The sequence below is a fragment of the Dermacentor albipictus genome, chromosome 10, assembly GCF_038994185.2.
Source record: "Dermacentor albipictus isolate Rhodes 1998 colony chromosome 10, USDA_Dalb.pri_finalv2, whole genome shotgun sequence".
Classification (NCBI taxonomy): domain Eukaryota; kingdom Metazoa; phylum Arthropoda; class Arachnida; order Ixodida; family Ixodidae; genus Dermacentor; species Dermacentor albipictus.
Window position 1 is genome coordinate 82,022,271 of NC_091830.1, and position 24,276 is coordinate 82,046,546.

At 44.7% G+C, this 24,276-nt stretch overlaps 2 protein-coding genes across 5 annotated transcripts in view; one reads left to right on the plus strand and one right to left on the minus strand.

Annotated features, from left to right (window-relative positions):
* Positions 1 to 5,955, minus strand: part of LOC135904210 (uncharacterized) — a 411,027-nt gene extending 405,072 nt beyond the window's left edge. Inside the window, exon 1 of the mRNA XM_065434850.2 lies at positions 5,858 to 5,955. The gene's annotated coding sequence lies outside the window, so the exon portion shown is untranslated. The remainder of the gene's footprint in view (positions 1 to 5,857) is intronic.
* Positions 1 to 24,276, plus strand: part of LOC135904227 (uncharacterized) — a 90,651-nt gene that overhangs the window by 10,625 nt on the left and 55,750 nt on the right. For 2 of the 4 annotated variants that reach the window (XM_065434864.1, XM_065434867.2), the window contains exons 2-5: positions 271 to 389; positions 551 to 610; positions 7,701 to 7,719; positions 19,766 to 19,869. In XM_065434864.1, coding sequence (XP_065290936.1) covers positions 386 to 389; positions 551 to 610; positions 7,701 to 7,719; positions 19,766 to 19,869 — 187 coding nt within the window. In that variant the 5' untranslated portion in view covers positions 271 to 385. The remainder of the gene's footprint in view (positions 1 to 270; positions 390 to 550; positions 611 to 7,700; positions 7,720 to 19,765; positions 19,870 to 24,276) is intronic. The other 2 variants (XM_065434865.1, XM_065434866.1) reach the window with 2 other exon arrangements.

The window sequence follows — 24,276 nt, forward strand, 5'->3', positions numbered from 1 at the left end:
AGTCCCGTGCTTCTCGGCAATGCAGTGTAAATAGTTATGCCCTTCGTGTATGTAACCGTATTGCTTCTTTTGTCTGTGTTTTTACGAGCAATGCTTCACGTTTGTATTCTACTAGTTTGCGTTAGCTTCATATTTGCGTTGTGTCTGTTCATACTAAATAAAATTTAGAAATGGTAATGAGCACGTCGCTTGTATTCTTGCTCTGAGAATGCGCTGGTAGTCAGGCATACTGGGGACATTGTAGAGACTATAGTGAAAGTTTATTTTCAGCTCGTCTAATTTCGCACACCAGGGACGCTACCATCATCCAGTAGCAACCATTTTAACAACCCCACAACGTTCCAGCCTCCACTGTTTGCCAAGGATACTCTAGTGCAGCCTGATAATGGGTAAGCCATTTCTTTGTGATGGGCATAATGAATATTTTTTTGATGGTAAATCGTCGCAACTAACTCTGGTTATATGACAAACTACTTCGTACCAATTTTTTGGTGAATGTAAATATTACTTGTGTTCTGCCACTCAAGTTTACTTTGATCTTTTCTTCTAGAGGAGTCTGCATTGGAGTATGAGTTCGTGAATACTTCTGATTCATTGTCTTTAATTCCTGGTAAGTGCTCGCCTATTTATGCGGGATGCTCTTCAGTAGGGTGCGAAGTGGTATTCCTGAAAGGGAATACGTTATATTTCAACTCATAATGGCAAAGCTTTTAGTGCAATTTAAAAAAAACAGGGACGTGACAGAGCCAAAGGACAGCGGACAGTATAGCGCTGTTCTGTGTCTCTGTCACGCCCCTGTCTTCTTGAATTGCGCTGAAGGCTTTGCCCTTGTGAGTAAACCGTACCACCTACCCCAAGAATCAGCCTTGTTGAACTTCTACGACAAGTATTGATTAACGGGGATCGCCAAAATTCAAGCGTTCAACGAGGCCTTCCATGAAGCTTTCGGTATGGGAATGATCAGAGCGCACGCTCTCTGTATTTGGGCACTTTGGAATGCAGGTTCAGTTGATTTTTATTCAGCTAGAACCTTATGCACGCTCATCGCGGGATGACTTTCAGAACAACAGGACATTGGTCCACTTAGCTTCGACAATAGAACTGAGAGTGCTATTACCATTAATTTCTCCAACTGGTCACAGATCCCACCAGGTGAAGCTAACTCTTGCGTTTCGCTCATTAAAATAATGTCTGTGCGCTTTGCTAACAGAAGGTATAAAAATTTTGTTTTCTCTAGATTTGAATGTCAAATTTCTCAAGATATCAATTTACGCAATTTTGGTTGCATATTCTAGGTAAAAGAAAGGCAACATCGAGTTTCTATGCCCTAATTCTGCCATGTGTTTTGCTACAAAAGGGTGTCTCATCAGCAAGCTTTGAGAGTGGCCATTAACGTGGGATAACATAGGATCGGTATCACTGAGTAGCCTATGGAAAAATCTAAGGAAACATTCCCCAAAACACTATTTTATATTGATATCGCTGCGTCAGGAGCAAAAGGAGGTGTCGTTTTTGACAACGCGTTTTTCGTTTAGAGAACAAGGCTATGCCAGAGCGAGTTCATTCGCAGGCAAAATGGCTTCGCTCTTTAGAAATTCATGCAATGTTACAGAAATAGATAACGAAACGTGTGAACATAAAAGTTCTCAATATAGCTGAGCATTCAGGAAAGCCACAGTTTGCGTCATCCTCAAAGTAGCATGTGTAAACAAAAAGAACTGCCGGTTATCCACGCTCATCTCGAACATATTGTATACCAAAAAGTGCGGGTCAGTCAGGGCGCCTCACCAGCGCTTGACGCACGGGGCCGGTTATGACTGCTCGCAGGGTTCTCGCTACCACACCGACATTGACCTCTCGCTCCTTGCATATCTGGGCAATAAACGCTTAGACACATGGATCAACAGAACAACGCGCCTTCTAAGCAACAAATTGTAGGTGCATGCCAGAGAGAGAGAGAGAACTAAACTTTTATTTCTCAAACGGTAATCCGAGTCAGACCCGGATTACCCTAGGTGGGAGGATTCCTTATTCCAAAAACCCTCTGGCTTGGGCTGCTTCCTTGGCCCGGGCGACGAGACTGCATTGGCCATCCTGGTCATCTGAGGAAAGCTTGGCCTCCCACATTTCAACTGTCATGTAGATCTGCGGTGAATTGGGGCGCTCTTGTGCTTCTGTGGGGCGCCCTTCTTTGGAGTCGTCTTGTGGAGCTTGTGAGGTAGGGTCTGCGTATGTGTCACGCACTGAGCAATCCTGGACCATGTGTTGCAAGGTGTCTGGAATGTCGCAATGGGGGCATGTGTACGAGTACTGTGTAGGATACAGTCTGTGCATGAATATTCCGTGTACGTAGGTGTTGGTTTGTAGGCGGTGCAGGATGACATCTTCCTTTTTGCTCAGATTCTTGTGTGGTAAAGCGTACGTTCTTATGCAGAGTGGGTGGTGTTGCAGAAGCTCCGAGTACTTTAGGGCGATGCCATCAACGTTGGTGGCCGGCCAAGTTTGGGATGGCAGGAAAGCCCGTCTGGTATGCTCGCGAGCAATGGCGTGTGCTGCCTTATTTCCTGTCATGCCCTGATGGCCTGGAACCCAATTGATGTGGCTGTCGGGGAGCGGGGCGCGTGCGATGTGATTTCTAAGTATTTTGAGTGCGGTTTCTGATATACGTCCTTTTTGATAGTTGCGAGATGCTGCTTGGGAGTCTGTTGGGATTACTGCTCGTTCAGGGCAAGTTGTTATTGACAGAGTGATTGACGTTTCCTCTGCAGTCTTGAGGCTCTTGCTCTGATGGTGACAGCTGCAAGGTCTTTTTCTTGGTGATCCGCGACGCTTAGGGCAAAGGCGTGGCGTTTAATATACCGGGCAGCATCGATGTGCCTCGTATCAGGGTTTCTCCCGTATTTCTTGCTGAGTGCACCGGATTCTGCTTTACCGACTCTCCTTATGGTAAGTTGGATGCATATTGCGGGGTATACTTGCAACGCTAATACAGTCGCGGACTGCAGGTGGTATTCTTGCTTTCTGGTCTGTGTCTGCAATGAAGCTTTCACTGTAGTTGAGGTAGCATGATAATTCACGTCCGGTGCGTGCGAACTTGAGTTGCTCTAGCTGGCTGATCTTGTGAGCATCGACAAGCTCTTCCCACGCATTGTGGACGCCGAGCTTGAGGAGTTTCTTCGTTGATGCCTTGTGTGGGAGTGTCAAGGCTACTTTGATTGCCTTCCGTAGGACAACATTGAGTTTCTTGATTTCGGCCGGCTGGAGCGTCAAGTAGGGAGTTCCGTAGGTGATACAGCTAGTTAGGAGACCTTGAATTATGCTTAGTGTGTCGTGCTATTTTAATTTTTTTATGGAACGTCATGTGTATTGCAAAGCTCGGCAGTAGACAATTCTCTGCTTTGAATTTTACTCATTTTGTTTTATATTAAAGCACTCACACGTGGTCATGTTCCAAAAGTACTGAGTAACTTGACCGGTAGACCAGTGGCCCGAGGCAGGGGGCGCATTCATAATTTGTCCCAAAGCGCATTGTGGTTAAACGGTGAGTATCTTTATGGTATGAATCGTTTGGGTTAGCTCCCTAGTGTAGTCAAGCTTCCAGCTAGGTAGGAAGTTCCCTTTCTCTCTAAAATAAATCATCAGCAGTCCCACATAAAGGAACAAATACATTCAGTTTGGCTATGCAAACTTCTTCATGAAATGTTATCATAAGAAACAAAGATAATAAGGACAACATAGGGGAAATTGCTTCTACTTACTATTTCAGTTAAAGAAATGTATAATTAATATAAATGAAAGTGGAGGAAGAAACAACAGGCCGCAGGTGGCCTACAAACCTACGGACTCGCATTCCGCGTTGATTTTCTTACGAATTGAGCTACCGCCGTGAGGTTCCGCATAAAGACCAAAGACGATAAAATTCTCGCCATGCGCTCTGTGCTATATATGCGAGTTAAAGCCAGTCCCGCGTTTTGACAGCGAGTTTCCGCGGTCATCGAGTGAGATGTGTTCATGTTTGTGTGTGCGCGTGGGACACCCTGCTTGTTGATTTAATTAGTATTACTATATTTACAAGTTCACACGCCCGATAAGACTACTATCTTTACTTCGTATAGCCGTCCACTAATTTTCTATCGCAATCGACGCTTGGTACTTTTTTCTACTTTTACTACTACTCTACTTCTACTTTTTTGTTTCCCTCGTACGGCCGGTGCCACCGCTGCTTCGGGTGAGCGGAGACGGCAGCCATCTGATGTTGATTCAAGGAATCCAGCGGCAGTGGCGCGGGCCTCCTCCACTGTGATTGGTTGGTCTATTCGGCGACAGAACAACCACGCAGCTTCCACGGTCGTAAAATCCCTGCGATGTTCGCGAAGCTTTTAAAATGAAATGCACGCACGTTGAATTTCCAATTATCGCTGTGAGCATACGTGGCAGACAGCCACTGGTGGCGCAATTTAATATTGCGTAGTTATATTTTTTTTGCTAGGTTGTGTGCCACACTTTACGCAAATGAGGTGGTTCTACTTCTTTGGGTGTAGGCCTCGACTCAAAATTATGTTTTGCCGGGGCTGAGCTTTATAGGCAAGGAGATTGCGATGAGAGTTCCGGCCGCACATTCCATAACTTAACATCTTGCCACAGTCAAGGAAACGTTCCTTGGTTGCTGCTTTTTCCTGTGCCGTGGAGTAGAATATCATCCAAACTTCCTTTTCCTCAATCGTAATGGCTTTACAACGGCTGTATTGATGTGGCTGATTGACGGTTGTGACAACCCAATTATTTCTTCATCCAGACACAGTGCTGTGAAATCCTCATGGCAAAAAAGGGGGAAGAAAACGCAGCGCGGGCCGTACTTGCGTCGAAATTTCAATTCCACTAAATATTTGTGGTCTGAGATATTTTCTAGCTCAACTTTAATACACTTCACTATCTTTGGGGAGCCTAAAATGCCTTCGGAATTCTCCCTCGCACATGTTGAACGCGTTCCACAGTTCGTAGCGTCTTTGTCTTTCGCCAAAGGTCGCCAGCAACAGAAAGAAACGAGCTGCTATTGGTGTCTCTGCCTCATCATGCCACCCAGCGCAAGACTAGCTGGCCACCACGGTTGCCTTAGCAACCGTCGAGGTCATGCTGCCGACCGCATGCGACCCTCGAGAGAACCAGTTCTTGCTGGTGCCACTCCTAGCAGAGGAAGGTTCGCTTTTCAGATGTTTACAACTTGTGTGACAACAAACTGACAGTCACGCCTACCAGGGATGTCAACAAACCACCGGTCAATGCCTTTCATGAGAGCAAACCGGCTACAAAGCAAACCATTACAGAACACAAACCAAGGTTAACTTTGGTAGAACACGAAGTTGACACAACGAAGCACAGGTTCTACGTAGCGTAAGCTTCAAAAAGAAAATTACTGAGGAATGCACACTGATGGCCGGAGATAGGAAAGTGTAACAGCGCCCAAAAGCCTAAACTCGCGAGAATAGAAAACGATAAACTCGCACGTGAAGCATGCGTCAAATGTTTCAAAGAGCTCGCTGTCTTATGACTGAGAGATATATGCGTGTTATCGTGAGGTTACGACTCGTCTTTGTGCAATGCAATGCTCGAAGGCCCTGGTTAGAGTCTGCTAACGGTCACACATTAGTTTTTGTAATAAAATGGCCGGAGACACGAGCCTACGTGCCTACCTACCTACGCCAAAGTGCGTAGAATATGGCAGAGTACTCCGCAATAAAAACAAGGGCATCCTCATGTCATGCTTACGCGAGAACGATGTAGTTACATGTCTGAGTGAGACTGTTACGTCTCAAAACGGCATTGGGTATTCATCTGGCGTTTACCAAGAAACACTTACTTGACCAGTGACCAGACGACGACGGATGGTGGTTCTGACTATTGACGAATCAACAAAGAATAGCGCTTCGAGGTGGCCGCAAGCGCCGCATTCTTCGGAAAAGGTAACGACCGCCAATGCCAGGCTGCTCAAATCGCCACAAGCTGACTGTAGCCGAGAGCCAACGTCGATGACTCCTGCGGAAATAGCACGGAATTCAGGTTTACACTTACCGTGGTGTTGCATCAAATATGGGGATGATCGCGCAACATTGGAGGCGCAGTTCGGCGAAATAGTGTGCAATATCCTCTGGGTGCGATTTCGGCAACAGTTTGATTATACTCATTTTGTGGGACAGAATAATAGAATTACATTTTCTAGTTGCCTTGGGAAAAATGTCTTAAAATGCCGATCTTTCGTACAGTAGAATGTGTATGCTGACAGGTGTGGCCTCAGACACGTAGTGATATCAGAAACGCAAAGAGCTTCCGACATAAAGTGCGCTCTTTATCCATGGCGCGTTGTGAGTTTTAAATTTAAAATCTATAAAATAATCTGGTTTATTATTTTCTGCAACCTCCCGACCTCACCTGCTCACCAACAGGCGACTCTCGATAATAGAGATGGACGGACAACGACGTGGGTCTGCTTAGCCTGCTTAGTGCGATGTTCCGGTATAGACAAGTTCAGCTACCGTGTTCTAGACCCTGCACCGGCGTATTCCAGAGACCCCTGCGTGACACCTGTGTACGCATCACGGACTCCAGAACTGCATCCCCACAGCACCCGCTATACACCGCCAGAGTGCTTCCATACACGTCTTGCTGCCGACACTGGCCCAAACACACTGTGCGTTTTCATTGGACGTTCGGGGACGTGTTATAGTTTCCTCGGCGCGCCGACGTGAAGTCATGCAGAGGGTTCAATGTGGGAAAGTTTGGCGACGCCCCGAGATTTCGTACATGTACCGCGGAAGTATGTGCTCAAAAGGCTGTAGAAAGCACTTCTGTTGTGATAGTACTCACTAGGTCAAGCACATAATCAATTCACGCTAAAAACAAGCGCTTTAATTAGCACCGTGTTTCTCTGGAGCTTTAATCACTGTTGTTGCGAGTCCATAATTCTCTAATTTTGCCTGTTCATTGCCTTTCGTAGGCACCGGGATGTCGGGTGAAGCATTTTCCCGTTGACACCATTGCAGCGAGCACAAATAAACAACGGTAGTGATGTCTATCGAAACAAGTCGTGCGTTGAAATGGTGCAACTCCCAGACTGTGGGTACATACATGTAGGACAGTTATATCATGGATTAAGTTATATCAGCCCTAAAGGGGTCATTTATCATCTCAGCATATTTATACAGTTCGAGGATTGAGCAAGAAACTCCTTCACATAAACAATTTACACTTTTAGATTTGTGATATTGACCAAGGTTGCGGTTTAAGTCTGCTGTAGTGTCATTAATTGTTGTAAGTGCCGTGTTTTTTATAGTAGTGTCGCGGCTGATTGCCTTGAGAGCAAGAAAAGCTCGATGGTTCTCAGACAGAGTTGGTGTTCGAGGTGCAAGATTTTTGGAGTAGCGTCGTGCTGCTTTCCTTCCTTGCTGCCTTTCGCTATATTTGCATATCGTGGCACTCTCTAATTACCAGTGAAGGAAGCAGTGTTACAAAAGCATATAGGCCTGCATTTCATTGTCAACAAACAAACCGCATCAGAAATGAATATTCATTCCTGTAAATAACCAACTCTGTGCTTCAAGTGAAAAAAAGAGCATATAAATCAACATCAGCTGCGAAAACGTTCGCCCTATATAGCCATTCGTAAAGGGTTTTTGAAGATGAATTTGAGTTTTTCCTGTTTTCAGCTTCCGAATCCGATGGCGAGTAAGTGTACTGTTTTCTTATACTTAATTGTGGCATGGAGGTTTAGAGAATCTACTCAGAGTTTTTCAAAAACGCCTTACGAAAGAAAATATAATGTAAGTTTTCAAATTACGCTAACATAAATAGAATGGCTGTGCTTACACTTACGGAATATCATGTGCTACAACCGTGTGCCATATCTATAAAAAGCCAACAGGTAATGAAGCCAACCACGGCATAGAGGAAGTAATTTGGTGTTTTATTTACCTGCGGAAAGTGATAAGTAAAGGAAAAGGAAACTGGAAAAAAAGCAACTTGCAACCGACGGAAGTTTCACGCGTGCCACGCATGACCAATTGCGCAATGGCAGCGGCTATAGGGCAGTTGTAATTAAATGGTGGCTGGTTTGGCTCTCACCAGAGGCAAGTTGTGTTCACAGCTAAGCTGCATACCGCTACACCTGGATGCATTTGTCGCGTCCGTGAGAAAATGCGGGCTGATCGGCAATTGAGGTGAAGCCGGCTTCAGGCAGTCCACCCCTAATAATAATGAAAATAAACAATAATAAACGAAATAAATAAATCAAGATGCGTTGTTCGAAGGCGATGTGAATGCTGAAAGTAGTTTTCAACAGCACACTGACTGACCAGCAGGAGGCATTGCCATATAAGCAATGCACAAGATGTATGTACAACCCTACACCCTTGACTCGCAAGAGGACAATGCCACCAACTGTATGGCATGGCTGTGCCGTACAAAGAGGCAGTTGTGATATCCACTGCGTATATATCTCGAGGCACAACAAATAGTGAATGATATTGAGAAGTTCAAGATCGTGCGCTTTGCATGGATTAGCCGTGATGACACTACTCCTGTGGATATCATTGGAGATTTCAATGCGGACAGTTCAAAACCAGACAAGACATGGTTCACTCAGTTTGTAATAGAAGAGTTTGGTTTGAAGTGTCAGACCAATCGAATTATCACCAATGGTCGTGTATAGATTTACCTTTCGCGGAGATTCTGTCTAAACTTGTAACTGAATCAATCAGTGTATATCACAACAATCACAAAGCAAGTATCGCTACCCTTAAGAAATGGTGAAAATAAATACAGATACCCTCACCGAAGCCTATGAGATGTGCTAGATATGCGCTCGCCATCAACCTTCAGAGAGTGCAGTGTCCCTTTAATTTTCTTTCTCCATTTTCTTTTCCCTTCAATTTATCCTTCTATACACTTGAAATACTTGAAATACAACAATAAACAACTTCCCTTAGGCTCCATCGCTTCAATATTTGCTGGGTTTCTATGGTTGGTCATATCGAATATCGTGTTTCTCAATTCCCTTATCCACGTTCACATCTGCGTCTTGTCTTCGAAGAAGTGCTACATTCATGATGGAAAAGTGCTGCTAAAACGGCGACTTAGGAAAAACTGTTCTTTAAATGCTTACCGACACGCACAATTGGCAGCTATCCAAAGTGCTATATTGTCAACCGTAGCAAAAGATGGCGATCATATTTATCTTGCAATTCCAAAGGAAATGCTACTAGCTTTTCAGTGTGTAGAGAACTTATGCCACTATTTATATTTCACTCAACACTACGCAAAACTAAAAAAAAGGATGTGCGTGTTTCATTGTACAATGTTGCAAGCGCAAGTACTCGCATTGCATTTCCTTTATATATAATACACCTGGTCGGTTAAAACGTAAAGATTCCTTACGCTCTATTCTGTTCTTTCATTATGAACGACTAGTTATGAGCGGCCAATTGGTGATAACGTATTTGGAATGCCAAATGAATCACCGACAAAGCTAGGCTAACAAATACAACTAGAATACAATAATTATAATATTCCAGCCATGATTTCGGCATGACACAATACAAGGTTCAGTGCTTGCGTTCGTTTCCTCCGCACTCCCATGGATGGACTTGAGGCACTCTTTTTGCCTCTCACTGAGACAACTCACATAAATATTTTTGTGAAAATGTCCTCTTATATAAAAGTGCGCCCAGTTATTTATTGGCAGTGGTAATAAGCAAAAATATCTTTCGTGTATCATCCAAGATCAGCTACAGAAGGTCGGTACAGTCCTTTTTGTCCAGTCATGTAACTATTACTGTCGACTTTACGAAATATACTTGTAATGTCGGGTTCTCCCTACACGGGACCTCTGGACAACGGTTTCGCTTCAACGCTGATGTTCTAGCGCGTTTGAAAGCGAACGGTAGAAAAGCTCGCAGTGTTAGAATATTTCTAACTAGATTTCAAATTACTTTTACTGGTTTCCACTGAAACTTTATAGGACTCGCCTAGCTTGGATGTGAAATCAGCCTACCATCCTAACAGATTGAATTAGAAAATATTGGGGATCTCCTAGTTATATACCACGTCCTTTTTGTAGCAATTTATTTATTTCAATGATTCCGAGTTTCGTTAGAAATTTTCGCTTAAGCTGTGCGGCCATATTTAGATGTCAGTTTTCTTGTAAAAAGTTTCTTTTTATTGTTGTTTTCATTGTAAGTATACCCATACATTCAGAAACATGTTGCAAACTGAAATATGTTTCTGCCATGCTTACCTTGCGAGACACAACGTGCTTTTAAACCCAAACACTTGTATGTTCAAGCCATTAATTTTTCTTATACATGAACATTATTCGGAATTTATTTTCTTACTGATGCCTGCAATGGTAATTAGTATTATTACACTTAGCTGAGCTATTATTGTGTTTCTATAAAACACGGATGCATAACGCTTGAAAAAGGTTCGGTGTTTATTTACTCTACTTTCGTTTTGGTTTATGAAAAATATTTCTCCCAAATTATGTTGCGACACACTCATCATATTTTTCATAAATATATTGAAATGACATAGTGTGCACTCATTTCTCAGATGTAGATGCAAGAAATAAACTAAGGTGAATAAAATCAGTCGAAAATTTTCCAGATTAGATCTCAAACTTTTGATAAAAATGGCCTCAAAGTCGGTAATTCTTCTGCTTCTTATAGACTTTCAGTGATTGATTCGTTATTATGAATATCATTGCATTTATCCTAGCTCATCGCAGAGGCGACGAAGAACGCTGCATAAATCTTGAGGCTTTCCCCAATTCAGTTTTTCAATACTTACGTACCACTGTTACTGCGACTAGCAACATTATTCTTTCGATAAAGAAACTAAATCTGAAAAGTATATTTAATGTTTTTTTGTACCTAAAGTGCCCTGAAACTGATTGGACCAATTTTGTAGACGCGTAGGGTTCAGCTACAGTAAAACATTGCCTACTACTAGTGCAAATCCTCCGTCTCTGCCCACAAAGAAAAATGTAATTGATGTTACAATAGACGGCTTACCTGTCCAAGCACTCGTCGACACTACAACTCACGTATCTGCGATGAGTACTAGCCTACGTAGACGTTTAAAGAACGTCCTCACCCCAGCAGCTGTCCGTGTGCTTCGTGTGGCTGACGGCGACGCGCTGGTTGCTCTTGGAATGTGTACTGCGCGTTTAAGTGTAGCCGGCCACCTTACTTCTGTTCTCATTGCTGTGACCGACAACTGCCCTGACGACGTTATCCTTGGATTAGACCTTTTTTCCCATCATTCCGCTCTCATCGACTGCGCAACCGGCGTTCTTCAGTTGGAACTGCCTCAAGTCGCCGATGCTCCGAGCACCACTCCACCGCGCTTTTGTTCGCTTCAGGATGTGCGGCTGTCACCTGAGGCAGTCACTTACGTCGCTGTGACCGCACAGCCACAGATTCCTGGCGGTGAATATGTCCTTCTCCACACCATCGACGTGCTTTTGAACCATAACGTTTCTCTTCCGCATACGCTGGTGACGATTACTAATAACGGCTTCGTTCTTCCGCTTGTGAATTTCAGCCTGTGCCCTCAAGTGCTTCCAGCCGGCATGTTATTGGGCCGCATTTTCAATAACACCGGATTTGACTTGAAAAGTCTGAATTGCAAGAGCGGTTTCTTAGCGCCAACTGCAATTCACAGCTCTGATTTCCTAACAGATGGCTTCGCGAAGATAATTACACATGACCTAATCTTTGCACAAGCTACAGGCATACGTCTCCTTCTCGAATCATACCTTGGCATCTTTGATTTTGGTGACAAGCCTTTAGGCCAAACGTGTGTTCACCCCATTATCAACACTAGAGACACGAATCCTATTCGTCGGCGTCCCTATCGTGTATCGCATGCTGATGCACAAAATTCTCCGCAAAGGGGTCATCGAACCATCAACCATCCCTTGGGCTTCGTCTGTTGCCCTTGTGAAAAAAAATGGTGTTACGTGACGTTTTTGCGTCGATTATCGCCATTTAAACAAGATATCTCGAAAAGACTTCTACCCACTACCACGCATCGATGACGCATTAGACTGCTTGCGCGGAGATAAATACTTCACGTCTATTGATCTTCGACCGGCTACTGTCAGGTATCAGTTGATGAAATGGACCGTGAGAAGATGGCCTTCATCCCACCTGATGGTTTATATCAGTAAAGAGTCATGACCTTTGGTCTATTCAATGCTTATGCTACATTTGAACGTATGATGGACTCTCTCCTTCGAGGCTACAAATGAACCACCTGTCGTTACCTCGACGACATTATTGTTTTTTTCTCTCACGTTCGGCAGCCACGTCACCCGACTCTCTGGCACTCTAGCTGTCTTCCGAAAAGCCGGCCTTCAAATGAACTCCACGAAATGTCAATTTGGACCCTGTCAGATGACCGTGTTGGGACACCTAGTAGACGCATCCGGTGTACAACGAGATCCGGAAAAACGTTCGCGCCGTTAGCAGTTTCCTGTGCCACGTTCTGCTGCTGGCGTAAGCTGCTTCATGAGCCTATGTTCTTACTTTCGTCATTTCGCGAAAAACTTTGCACACGTTGCTCGGCCTTTGACAGTTCTTCGTACGATGAACATGCCGTTGTCATGGGGCCCTGAGCAAGATCCTGCATTCGCCGCTCTCATCGGGTTTGTGACCACCCCTTCCATATTGCGCACTTTGACCCATCTGCAGTGACCGAATTCCACACTGACGCAGGCGGCCACGGCATCGGCGCTGTTCCCCAACAGCAGAATGGTACCGAGTGCGTGATAGCTTACGCTAGCCGCCTGCTGTCGCCTACTGAGAGAAATTACTCCATCACAGAGCGGCAGTGCTTGGCTTTAGTTTGGGATGGCGCCAAGTTCCGGACATATTTGTACGGCCGCACATTTGCGGTCGTTACGGGCCACCGCGCCCTCTGCTGGCTGTCTTCCTTCCGGGACCCCAAAGAACGGCTTGGTTGGTGGGCTTTGCGGCTCCAGGAATTTTCATTTGTTGTCAACTATAATTTTGACGTCTGCGAAAGGACGCTGATTGCTTCTGGCGTCACCCCGTTGATCCTCCTTATCCTATTGCGCATGATCTGGGGACTTGTGGGATGGCTTTGACTGACATGATCGACATGCGCGCTGAATGACAACGCGACGCACCCTTACAGTCGATCATCGCCGGAGTGCAATCTGGCAGCACCGAAGGCTCGTTCGGCATGCTCGTGCTGCATGACGGCATCCGCTGCCGCCGCAATATCAACCCTGACGGCCCTGAGTTGCTGCTTGTCCTTCCTCGTTATGTGCGATCCGTCGTTCTCGAACAGCTTCAGAATGCTCCAACGGCGGGACACCTTGCAGTTTTGCATACATACGACCGCGTGCGATGCCGGTTCTTCTGGCCGAGTCTCTACCGCTCTGTGCGTCGTTATGTCGCAGCTTGCGAATTGTGTCAGCGCCGGAAGAAACCTCCCCTGCCACCTGTCGGACGTATCCATCCAATTAAAGTTCCCACTGAACCATTCTTTCATGTAGACCTTGACCGGCTTGGCCCTTTTCCTACGACGACTGGAGGGGATAAGGGGATCGCCGTCGCTACTGATTACGCGACACGGTACGCTATAGCAAAGGCGTTGCCGACTAGTTGCGCAACTGACGTCACCGATTTTCTCCCTCACGAAGGCATTGTCCAGCACGGTGCACCTCGATAGTTAGTTACAGACCGCCGCCGCTCGTTCTTGTCTCGAGTTGTGCACTACCTCTTCCGCTTTTGTGCCACAAACAAACGGTCTTACGGAACGTCTCAACAAACACATACAGAGATGCGGTCAATGTACGTTTCCAAAAATCACTGCGACTGGGACGTTACGCTCGCATACGTGACGTTTGAGTGTAACTCGTCCCGACAAACACCCCAGGATATTCACACCTTTATCTTTTGTATGGTCGCGACCCCACTTTGCTCTTTGACGCCACCCTACCTTCTGTGCACCGCGTTGCCACTGAGTGCCCTCGCGATGTCATCGATCGCGCTCACGTTGCGTATCAAGTCGCCCGATCTAGCTTATTAGCCTCCGAGCATCTGTAAAAGTGCGTTACGACAGGTGCTAACGCGATGTTCAGTTCACCCCTGGTGATTGGGTGCTGCTTCTCTCTTTCTACACAGGGCCTTATTAAGTCTTACGTCAAGTTAACGGGGTCAATTACGAGATCACGCCGTTACACTTTCATCCATTCTCAAGTCCGCCTCCGCCGCCTGTTGACGCCGTGTACGTTTGGCGGCAGAAGCCATACTTCGCTGGCAGTTCTTCGCCTACCATGAGCCGAGACAGCGCTTCACCACCTCGCGGTCCTGTTACGGAAGGATGACAGAAGACAGAGAGAGGAACAGGAAGATCGCGGGACGCTGGCTGCTGCGTGTTGTTGCTGGTTAGCCATCTCGACCGCTAGATGGTCCTTAGATGACACCGCAGGATATTCATCATTGTATCTTCTGTATGGTAACCTCCCCACTTTGCCCTTTGACACCAGGCTACCTTTTGTGCAACGCGTTGCCACTGATTATGCTCGTGAAGTCATTGATCGCGCTTACATGGCGCGTCAAGTCACCCGTTCTCGTTTATTAGCCTCGCAGCATGTGAAAAACGAGCGTCACGACTGGTGCTATCCCGATGTTCAGTTGACCGCAGGTGCTTCGACTGACATGGCTGCTTTGGCCACCAAGGCGTTGGTCGGCCTCTCCCAGAAGCTTCTCTTTCGCCACACAGGGCCTTATGAAGTCCTACGTCAAGTTAACGACGTCAATTACGAGGTCGCGCTGTTAGTTTCATCCATCGTCAAGTCCGCCACCTGTCGACGTTGTGCACGTTTCGCGGCTGAAGCCATACTTCGCTCGCAGTTCTTTACCTACCATGAGCCGAGACGGCGCGTCAGCACAAGGGGGTCCTGTTATGGAAGCATAAGAGACAGGAGGAAGATCGCGAGACAATGGCTGCTGCGTGTTGTTACTAGTCAGCCATCTTAACCCCACTAACTCTGCTTGTGTATACATTGCAAATAGTGATACTCCCAACTCCCCCGTAAGAATATAACCAACATTGCAATTATTGCGAACAACATTCGTTCACCATAAAGTTCGACAAATTATCGATTATGCATCCTGCGTAGCGAAAAGGATAGCTCTACCAATTGATGTATATTAGGTCAAATGCGTCAGTTGCAAGGGGGCGGCAGAAAAGTCATGGGAGCGGCTCCGCTGCAATCGCTAGCGTTGCATGTTAATAAAAAATTATAATAAATTACACATTTAGGCGGAAAACACGGGGAATGCGGGAGATGTAAATTCAAGACGATGAACAAGATGACAACAAGGTGAAAGCCGGAGCCAAACAACGTTTTACAAGTGGTCTTGTCTTCTTCAAGGTGACATATGCTTTCTTCGCCACAGTATATATAGGTGGGGTTCTACTAAAGGGGAGATGGTGTAAGGCGGGAGGGTGCGACAACAAGGGAAGGTGTGTTAGTGTGTCGAATTGAGAGTAAAGGAATGCAGCGCACAAGGCCAAGGCTAGGGCCACCCCTTCCCCTCCCCCCGCCCCCCGCCGTTTGTCAGCCACGTGTTAACGGCCTCTGACACGCCGGCTGAGAAAAAAAAACGCCAGAGTAAAGGAAAAGGAAGGAAAAAATCAAAAAGAAGAAAACAAGAATACGACAAGAAAACAAACTAAGTGTTGGTGCCTATTGTTTGATATCTAGCATAGCGAATCGATTCTAAAGCTCCCTTTGAAACGTTTATGCCTATTGGTTGCAGTGTCTTGAACTTATGGATAAGGTATGATTCTCTGTATTTTCTTTCTTGTTCAGAACAGAAATTTGACTGTAAGATGTAGAGTTTATGTTCATCAAAGGTATTACTTGGTTGGTTGAAATGCTCGGCGACGGCTTTGGGAAGCTTTTCACTGCGTCCACGCAAAAAAATCTGATGTTCATTGATTATCCTGTTTCACCGATATATTGTTTCTTACAGAAGGAACATTCAAGCATGTAGATCACATCCGAACTCGTACAAGTGAAGCTATGTTTGACGTCATGTCTATAACTATTTGAGGTGCTTTTAATTTTAATGTGACTTTGAAGGGGCCTGCAGGTATCGCACCTGGGTCGACAACATGCTCTTATTACGGGGAAACCTGTTGGCTGACTTTTGCGTGCACTAAAATGTCTTTAAAGGTCCTGTTTTGGCGATAGGTAACGCTAGGTACATCCGAGAACGCTTTTCTCAGACGGTCGTTATTTGATAATATTGGGTGGCATTTTCATACGACGTTGTTTGTGTTTGGGAGTACGATAGAATATTTTGCTATAAAGGCCGGCGGTCTGTCAGATTCTAGTGTGGGCTGTTTGTTCGCCAATTCCGACTGTCTCTCCAATCTTGACGCGGCATCATAAGCTCTGTCGAGAGCAACTTGTGGATAGTTCCTTTCTGCTAGCGTTGTTTAAGGGTCATTTAGGTGGCGGATATAATCGTGGTCTTCGCTGCAGATTCTGCTTATTCGTTTCGCTTGTCCGACAAATATTCCTTGCTTGCAATGTCGCGGGGGGGGGGGGGGGGTGACTGTTGTAGTCTAAATATTGCTGGCTATCCATAGGCTTCCAGTAAAGTGTCACTCTCAGTTTTCCGTTTTTCATGTAGACCGTCGTGTCCAGGAAGTTGATCTGACTAGGAGAGCTATGAGCAGTAAATTCAATACTCGGGTGAAATCCACTGAAATGGTTAATTAAGTCGGTGAAGGCGCTTGTGCCATGTTCCCATATTATAAATATGTCCTCGATGTAACGAAGATAGGTGTGGGGTTTTAAAGGGTAGGATTTCAACAGGTCTGCTTCAAGCTGTCCCATGAAAATGTTCGCATACGTCGGAGCGAAAGGCGTACCCATGCTAGTGCCGAAAGTTAGCAGGTAGTGAATAGAACCGAATTCAAAATAGTTGAGCGTGAGAACCAACCTAAGGAGCGATAAGTAAACTTCAGGAGCGTGCGCTTGGGGATTGATTGCGAGGGATCTGGAAACGGTTTCAATTCCTTCACTCACGGGAATGTTGGTGTAAAGGGCAGAAACATCCAAAGTGACTGGAATAGCGTGGTCAGGAAGGATTTGGTTGGCGTTGATGCCGTCGATAATTCGAAGGAAGTGCAGCGTGTCTTGAATGAAAGATGGGAAGGTGGTGGGGTGTTTGACAGGTGGTGATTAAAGAATTTAGATAGTGACTCAGTAGGTGTGTTTTTATTAGACACAACAGCCCTACCTGGGATTTCTTTTGTAAATATTTCTCCGACTGGAACTTTATGTATTTTAGGAAGAAGATAAAAGCGGCCTTCTTTTTTGTTCTTAGGCATCATGAAGCTATGTTCAGATTGCGTGATTAGTTCCCTGGACAGGAGCTCCACTATTGTTTATCACAATAATGCTGTAATCTGAAGTTGGGTTATAGTCGAGTTTTCTGTAATGGGTGTGTTCTCATAGTTGTTTAGAGGCCTTATTCTTGTACTTTTCGATAGGCCAGATTACGATACTGCCGCCTCTGTCTGCTGGTTTTCTTACAATACCATTCCTTTTCGCAAGTTCTTTAAGGATATGGTGTTGAGTGGGGGCCAAATTTTTGCGTTTCCGGCAATGCCGCGCTGACTTTAGAATTTCCTTTGATATCAGTTTTATGCATAAACCCAGGTCTGGGCACTGTTCGGTTTCCGGTGTCCACGTGCTAGGTGGTCTAAGAGAGTCTCTATCTGGTTTTCCTCATCTGGTCAATCAAAAAAGAACTTTATGCGCATGCGTCGTGAAAACTCTGTTATATCTTTGTGGAGTTTGTATTCGTTTATTGCGTTGTTCGTCGGACAGAACATTAGTCCACGTTTCAGGAGATCAACTTCTTCGGGGCTTAGACTTTGGGATATGTCTACTACATTGCTGCAGTGCTCTTGATGCTCGCCTGTAGGACTGTCGGTGGAGCTACGTGCTTCAGGGGTTACGTTCGTTTCTTTGGGTGGATGTGAAGCTCTAGTATCTTTGCGCTCGTATTTATTTAGTAATTTTGCTCCTTAGTTTGGACGAATTGCCTAAGTTCTCTTCTTTCCGGTTCAGATAACTATATGCTCTCGAGTTGATCAGCAAATATCATAAGTTGTTCCTTGCAGTGTTCTTCGAGAATGTCAATAAGGGGGAGCGATGCATATTCTGGGACAGCATTTAACTTTAATGATAGCCTGGAGGGTAAAGAACCCATGGCGCATCTTACGTTAATTCTTAGACCTTTTGGGGTTTCCCTCTGTTTAATGCAGCTAGCGTAAGCTTTTAGGTGAAATCTGTAATTTGTTTGTTTGGCAACGAGTTTGCGGGATTGGAGGAAAGGGTGAGATTTGTTGTTGCGTGTGCTATCCCTAGTGCGTGCTAGTAATTTCTGTTTGGTTCGGGCAGACTTGCGGGGTGAAAAATCTTCAGGTGGTGTCTTTTTACGCTTAGGTTTCTTGTCAAGGCCTGCAGCGATGTTTGTATGTGTATGTGTCTGCGTATCGGTTTGCTTATTTGTGTATGTAGCTGCTTGCGTGAAGAGTTCCCGGGTGGTTGTGGCCTTCCGTATAAGCGGGTGTTATAAAAGTGGTTTTGATTCCGCGCCCACCGCCTGTGTAGATGCTTCTTGGGTTCTAGCTTTGGTGGAACGTGCGTGCGAGCTGGTGTTGAAAATTTCAGGCGTGTGTTTCTATGTTGAAGCTAACTGGGACGCTTGATTTATTGGTGTTGCAGGTTGCGTCGACTAAAAAGAGTTTCTGAGCCTGTACTTGATGTTGTTAGCCATTACCTTGACGCCAACAATATTGCGATGTAGTCCGTCCCGGGCGAGCAGAATGTAGGGGTCATGGTGTATTTCAGCGTGGTGGATGACATCGACGTTATAGTGTTGGTTTCCAATGTCAAGAAGAAAATCATTGAGTTTACGTGTCCCTAGTGCGCGAGCTAGGAGTGTCGCTGATTGTTGAATAAGTGGCCTGTGTTTGTTTGCGATCCTGGGAAGTACTGTTGTCAGGATGATTTCTGCGTTTGGTCTGTTGGTGTGCAAATCCTTTATGAGCTTTTTCATGGCCTCAACTGTATTGTCACCGGTGTCGTAGTTAAGGTCATTAGTCCCGCAGTGAATGACGAAATGTGTGATGTGCTTTGGTGCGGCAGCAATGAGGTCTCGGATGGTGCGTGTTGTGGCGCCACTCTTAAAGCTAATGTGTGGTAAGTGTCGGCCTGGTGGGAAGTGTTCGTGCATGTACTTCTAGTGACTGTCTCCAATTAGTGCTATGTGTGACAAGGAAAGTAGAGGGCGGTCACCTTGTTCCTTCATTTTCCGTTGCTAGAAATCCAGGGAAAATACGGGGAATGCGGGACATGGAAATTTAAGATGATGAGCAAAACGAGAACAAGGTGAAAGCAGGAGCCTGCTTTCACCTTGTTCTCGTTTTGCTCAGCATTTACGCGGAGCGCTTGAAGGCTTCACTGAGTGATCAGAGGGACCTACTCTATTGACTCATTACGTTTGCACAAAATCCTTAAAATCGTTTCAGGGTCCCATTAAAATAGTGGGATATATAAAATAAAATATGCTTTATCACAAAAGGAAGTCCTTTATGCATGGCTACTTAATAAAAATTTGCCTTCTGCTTGTGGCCTCTCACTTCCTTGCAGTTACTCTGGACCAAGGGTGGCTGCATTGGCAGTTATCATGTGCTTCTGTCTGACTGCCATGGCGGGCGTGGTGGTCACATTCGTCGTTACTGCAAGCGATATTCGTAAGCACCAGTTCTCACTCTATTTTTGCCAAATACTACATATAAGAAACAGAGAAAGAGTGCAACGTTGCAAGAACAAATTTTCACAGATGTGAGCAAATCATAGCTATTCGTTATTCACTTCTGGAATGTGACCTTAGGATACAACACCAATAACACATCGTAACATTTGTCTAATAGAAGTATTTAGCATACATGTCGCTATGGGGGCGTAGCACCTCTACTACCGGGCCTCCCACCAGTGTGACTCTGGCTATGCCTGTCGCAGCATTTCATATTTGGGCATATAATGTAACGTCTTCGGTATGCTTTGTCTTACGTCAAGTGTAAAGGAAACCTCATTCGTAAACTTTTTCAGGAGTCTTACGTGGCAGAGTACTTCAAAACTCGGCTGTCGTTTTCGGTCGTTACACGCTCCATTATGGCTAGGCCAATCAGCAGCCTGCATATCTGGATGTTACACTTAGTTGTTTGTAACTTCTCCTCGAAATTTTTGCCACCATTTCTGGTTGGTCTGCCCTAAAACACTATTCGTGCCTCTTGCGCGCCCTTGTTTTCTTTATCTTTAGCACTAAGCACTTGGTACTTTCTTTTCGAAACCGCTATGCCACGTTGATAAGCGCAGATCATTCGAGGCCTGAGCAGCGCGTGACGCGCAGCGTTCAAGAAACGAAGTTGACACAATGGCCTGGTAACGTTCATTTGGGGAAAGGTAAACCTAAGGAAGTTCAAAGTATTTTAGAGTGCAGAGCGATAAACACGGATCGGTGCAGCAGAGAGCGAACACCAGTGTTCTCGTCGCAACAGTCGACTCTCTGGTCATCGTAGCTCCCTCTGTTACGACCCATTGTTAGGCACAGGCCCGTATGTGGGAGGCAGTGGAGATTATTGATCGCACTAGATGCGAAGAAGGAGTAAACTCATGTCCTTGCGCACAGCTACTGTCAGTACTGGAAAAACTTGCTCAACGTGTGGCCTATGGAAGGGAAACTCGATGCTGCTGTTCGTAAGGCTGGGTCAATGAAATGGCAATCATATTGTACGTTCCTCTCTGAAGCACGTGAGTCGCAGTCACCGACGTTAATGTCGCAGCAAGCCAATATTTATTTATTTATTTATTTATTTATTTATTTACAGTACACCCTGCAGCGCCAATGCATTATAGCAGGGAAGTGGGTACAACATAAAGTGAATAGCGCGAGAATATAATCACACAAAAGGGAGAGATGACAAAGGAACAATGCATCAAGATAAAAAAAAGTGCATGAAAAAAGTGCACGAAGAAAGTACATGAATAACAGTACAAGATAAAAAAGCTCATTCAGCCTGCAGTCATTGGTTTGGAAGAAGAGTGCAATTAGAAATCATTGATGAGTCTTAAAAATTCATGCCGAGGAGAAGTCAGAACTTCAACTGGCAACTTATTCGATTCAGTAATACTGGGGGGGGGGGGGAAGAAAACTTCATATAGTTCGTATTGCAGGAAATTTCACGTATTTTGAAACTGTGGTCTCTGCTGTTTGAGAAATAGTGGGGTGCGTTAAGGTATTTTAGCTTGTCAATACCTGTCGGGTCAGTGCATATATCGTGCAGAAGATTCAGTAGGGGCTTCTTGCGTCTGATCTGTAGCGGCTCTAGTCCAATCTGTTTTTTATTGCTGTTATGCTTGCGTGTCTGGAGTACTGCCTTAATATAAACCAGGCAGCGCTGTTATGTGTGCCTTCTAACTTATCAATCAGGTACCGCTGGTGGGGATCCCACAAGGCAGTGGCATATTCTAATTGCGGCCTTGCCAGCGACCTATGTGCTATAGGTTTAAGAATCTCAGGGGAAGTTCTAGGGGTTCGTATAAGTAGGCTAAGCATTTTTCCGGGTTTCCTGATGGTCATATAAATATGGCTGGAAAAGGACAGATAAGCAGTTAGATGAACATCTAAGTATTTAATTTCGTTAATGTTCGCTAGTATGGAATCTCCCAGTTTGTGTGTAGGTTCATTAGTGATTTTGGATTTAATGAATGTTACCTGGTAACATTTATCAGTATTCAGGCTAAGTTCCCAGTTTTGACACTAGGAGCCTATGCTGTTGAGGTCCTGCTGGAGTACGTCTATATCATGTTGATTTCGAATGGATCTGTAAACAACGCATTCATCTGCGAAAAGTCTAATTTGTGAGGAAATGTTCGAAGCGATGTCATTGATGTAAATTAAAAACAGCAGAGGCCCCAGCACCGAGCCTTGCGGCACTCCAGAAGTGACTAGGACAAAACTAGAATTCTTGCCTCCTATAACTAGGCATTGTATTCTGTCGTTCCGGTAATTTTAAATAACCTTCATAACCTTCGCTCCGAAATTAAGAGTGCTCATTTTATGTATTAACAGGTCATGTGATACGAAGTCAAAGGCTTTGCAATAATCGAGAAAGACTGCATCTGTACGCATTATTTTTTCAACAGTATCTGCAAGATCATGAAATAGTTCTATCAGCTGAGTGGTACAGCTCCCTCACGCCTTTGCGAAAACCGTGCTCATTCGGAAAGAAAAAAAAATTGTTTCCTTCTAAGTGCCTTGTTATATTGCTATAAAGAATGTGCTCAAAGAGTTTACAACATATAGAACATACCGAAATTGGCCTATAGTTAGATACGGAGGACTTGGAACTGCTTTTAAACACTGGAACTATATGGGCTTCTTTCCAATCTGCCGGCTGTAAGGGAACGCGAGTGATCTGGCTTAACTATAGCTGCTACATATGCTAAACACCTACATATCCTACATCCGTACTCTACAATATTTAGGCAAAGGAATGTGTAAGAATTTAGTGGCAATATTTTAGCTGCCTGCAGATTCCTCGTGGCAATCACCTGGCGAGACCACTGAAGAGAGCGTTCTCGGAAAAAAATTCGAGCAATAATTACAAGTTTTCAAGATTCGTTCGAAGTGTATTAATCATAAGACTAATGCACAATAACATAGCATAAGACGATATTTTCGTCTTGTGATCCTTTTTACCACGCCGAATAACATCGCACGACATGAAGGGCTGGTTCTAGACATGGTGAGAAAAAGTATACCATTTTGTGTCTCTTGTACAAAATATTCTCAGATCCACAGACTTGAAGCATTAAGGAGGTATCGGTTAAAATCTAACGACATTTCGATGAAATAACATGGCAAGGTAATATATATCGATGTTTTCAACCTTTTAAGGGCATCAAACACGGAGTTCTAGCCATAGGTACAGAAAGCGTATACTCTGTGTATTTTTCCCGAAATAATGTCAGGTCTAGGCCGTTGGAGAATCACAAACAAATTGGATAAGGAGCTAATTACAACGCAATGATCAATGGAGCTAACTAAGATACGCGTACCGGCAAGAGACACAAAGATGGTACCACGAATTAGAATCCAAGGACTTGTCTATTATATTACAGTTAAGCATAGTACCTACAGTTGAAGTTGAGCAGGTCATCGATGATTACTTGTAACTTAGTCTAGAATAAAAAATGAAATAGGCATTTAAAATCGATATCTATCAGTAAAACAAAATAGACACTCACAAGGTTAAGTGTAAAGATGGGATAAGAAAGAGTGCACTCACAGAAGTACGTTTGCGGACGGAACACAAGGGTAGTTATATATTGCTGTGACAGGCTTTTGTAATGCCGTGCACCTAATGTATGTGCTCACGACGATGAGGACTGCCCATCCCATGGGGTATTTCGAATGCTCCTGACTATATGCTGTATTGCCTCTGCGGAAATTCTCGTAGTACTTCTAGAGCTGGCAAATGCCATAATATGATCCTAGGGAGAGCATGTAGCAGTCACACAAGCTAGTATTCTGCTGTACCTTTCCAATGCGAAGCTTTACCAATAGATAATAACTAGTGCGGGCCAAGCTGTTCAAAAATGAGGCTACGGGATGCACCAGTGAAACAATGGTTGCCTGTTAGCAGCCACCTTGGACACATCGATAATTTTCTTGTTTTCACTGACTAGCACATAAACCAAGATTGTGTGCCAGCTTTTATAATTACGTCCACAAATGTGTAAGCTCAAATGTCTGGTTGTGTAACGCATTTGAAAACATTAGCTACAAGACTTTCCAGCTCGCTAGATTTTCGCTGTTATTTTTGCCACGCTTCAATATTGTGGCATTGTCACGAATTTCAGCATTCCAGAAACAGAAAGCGAGACAGTTGCAATTGTATTACATAAAATTAATCTCATCAAACTATTTTCACGAAATAAACCGAACAGCTAGGTTATTTGACACACCATAAAGCCTGTACACACACAATAAACACCCGAAACTAAATATCTATATAAATTCTAGAACTGGTACAGCGCAACTGGACAAAACAAGCCGAGCCGGCCAGATAAGGGAACAGAGCGCTATCTGGCTA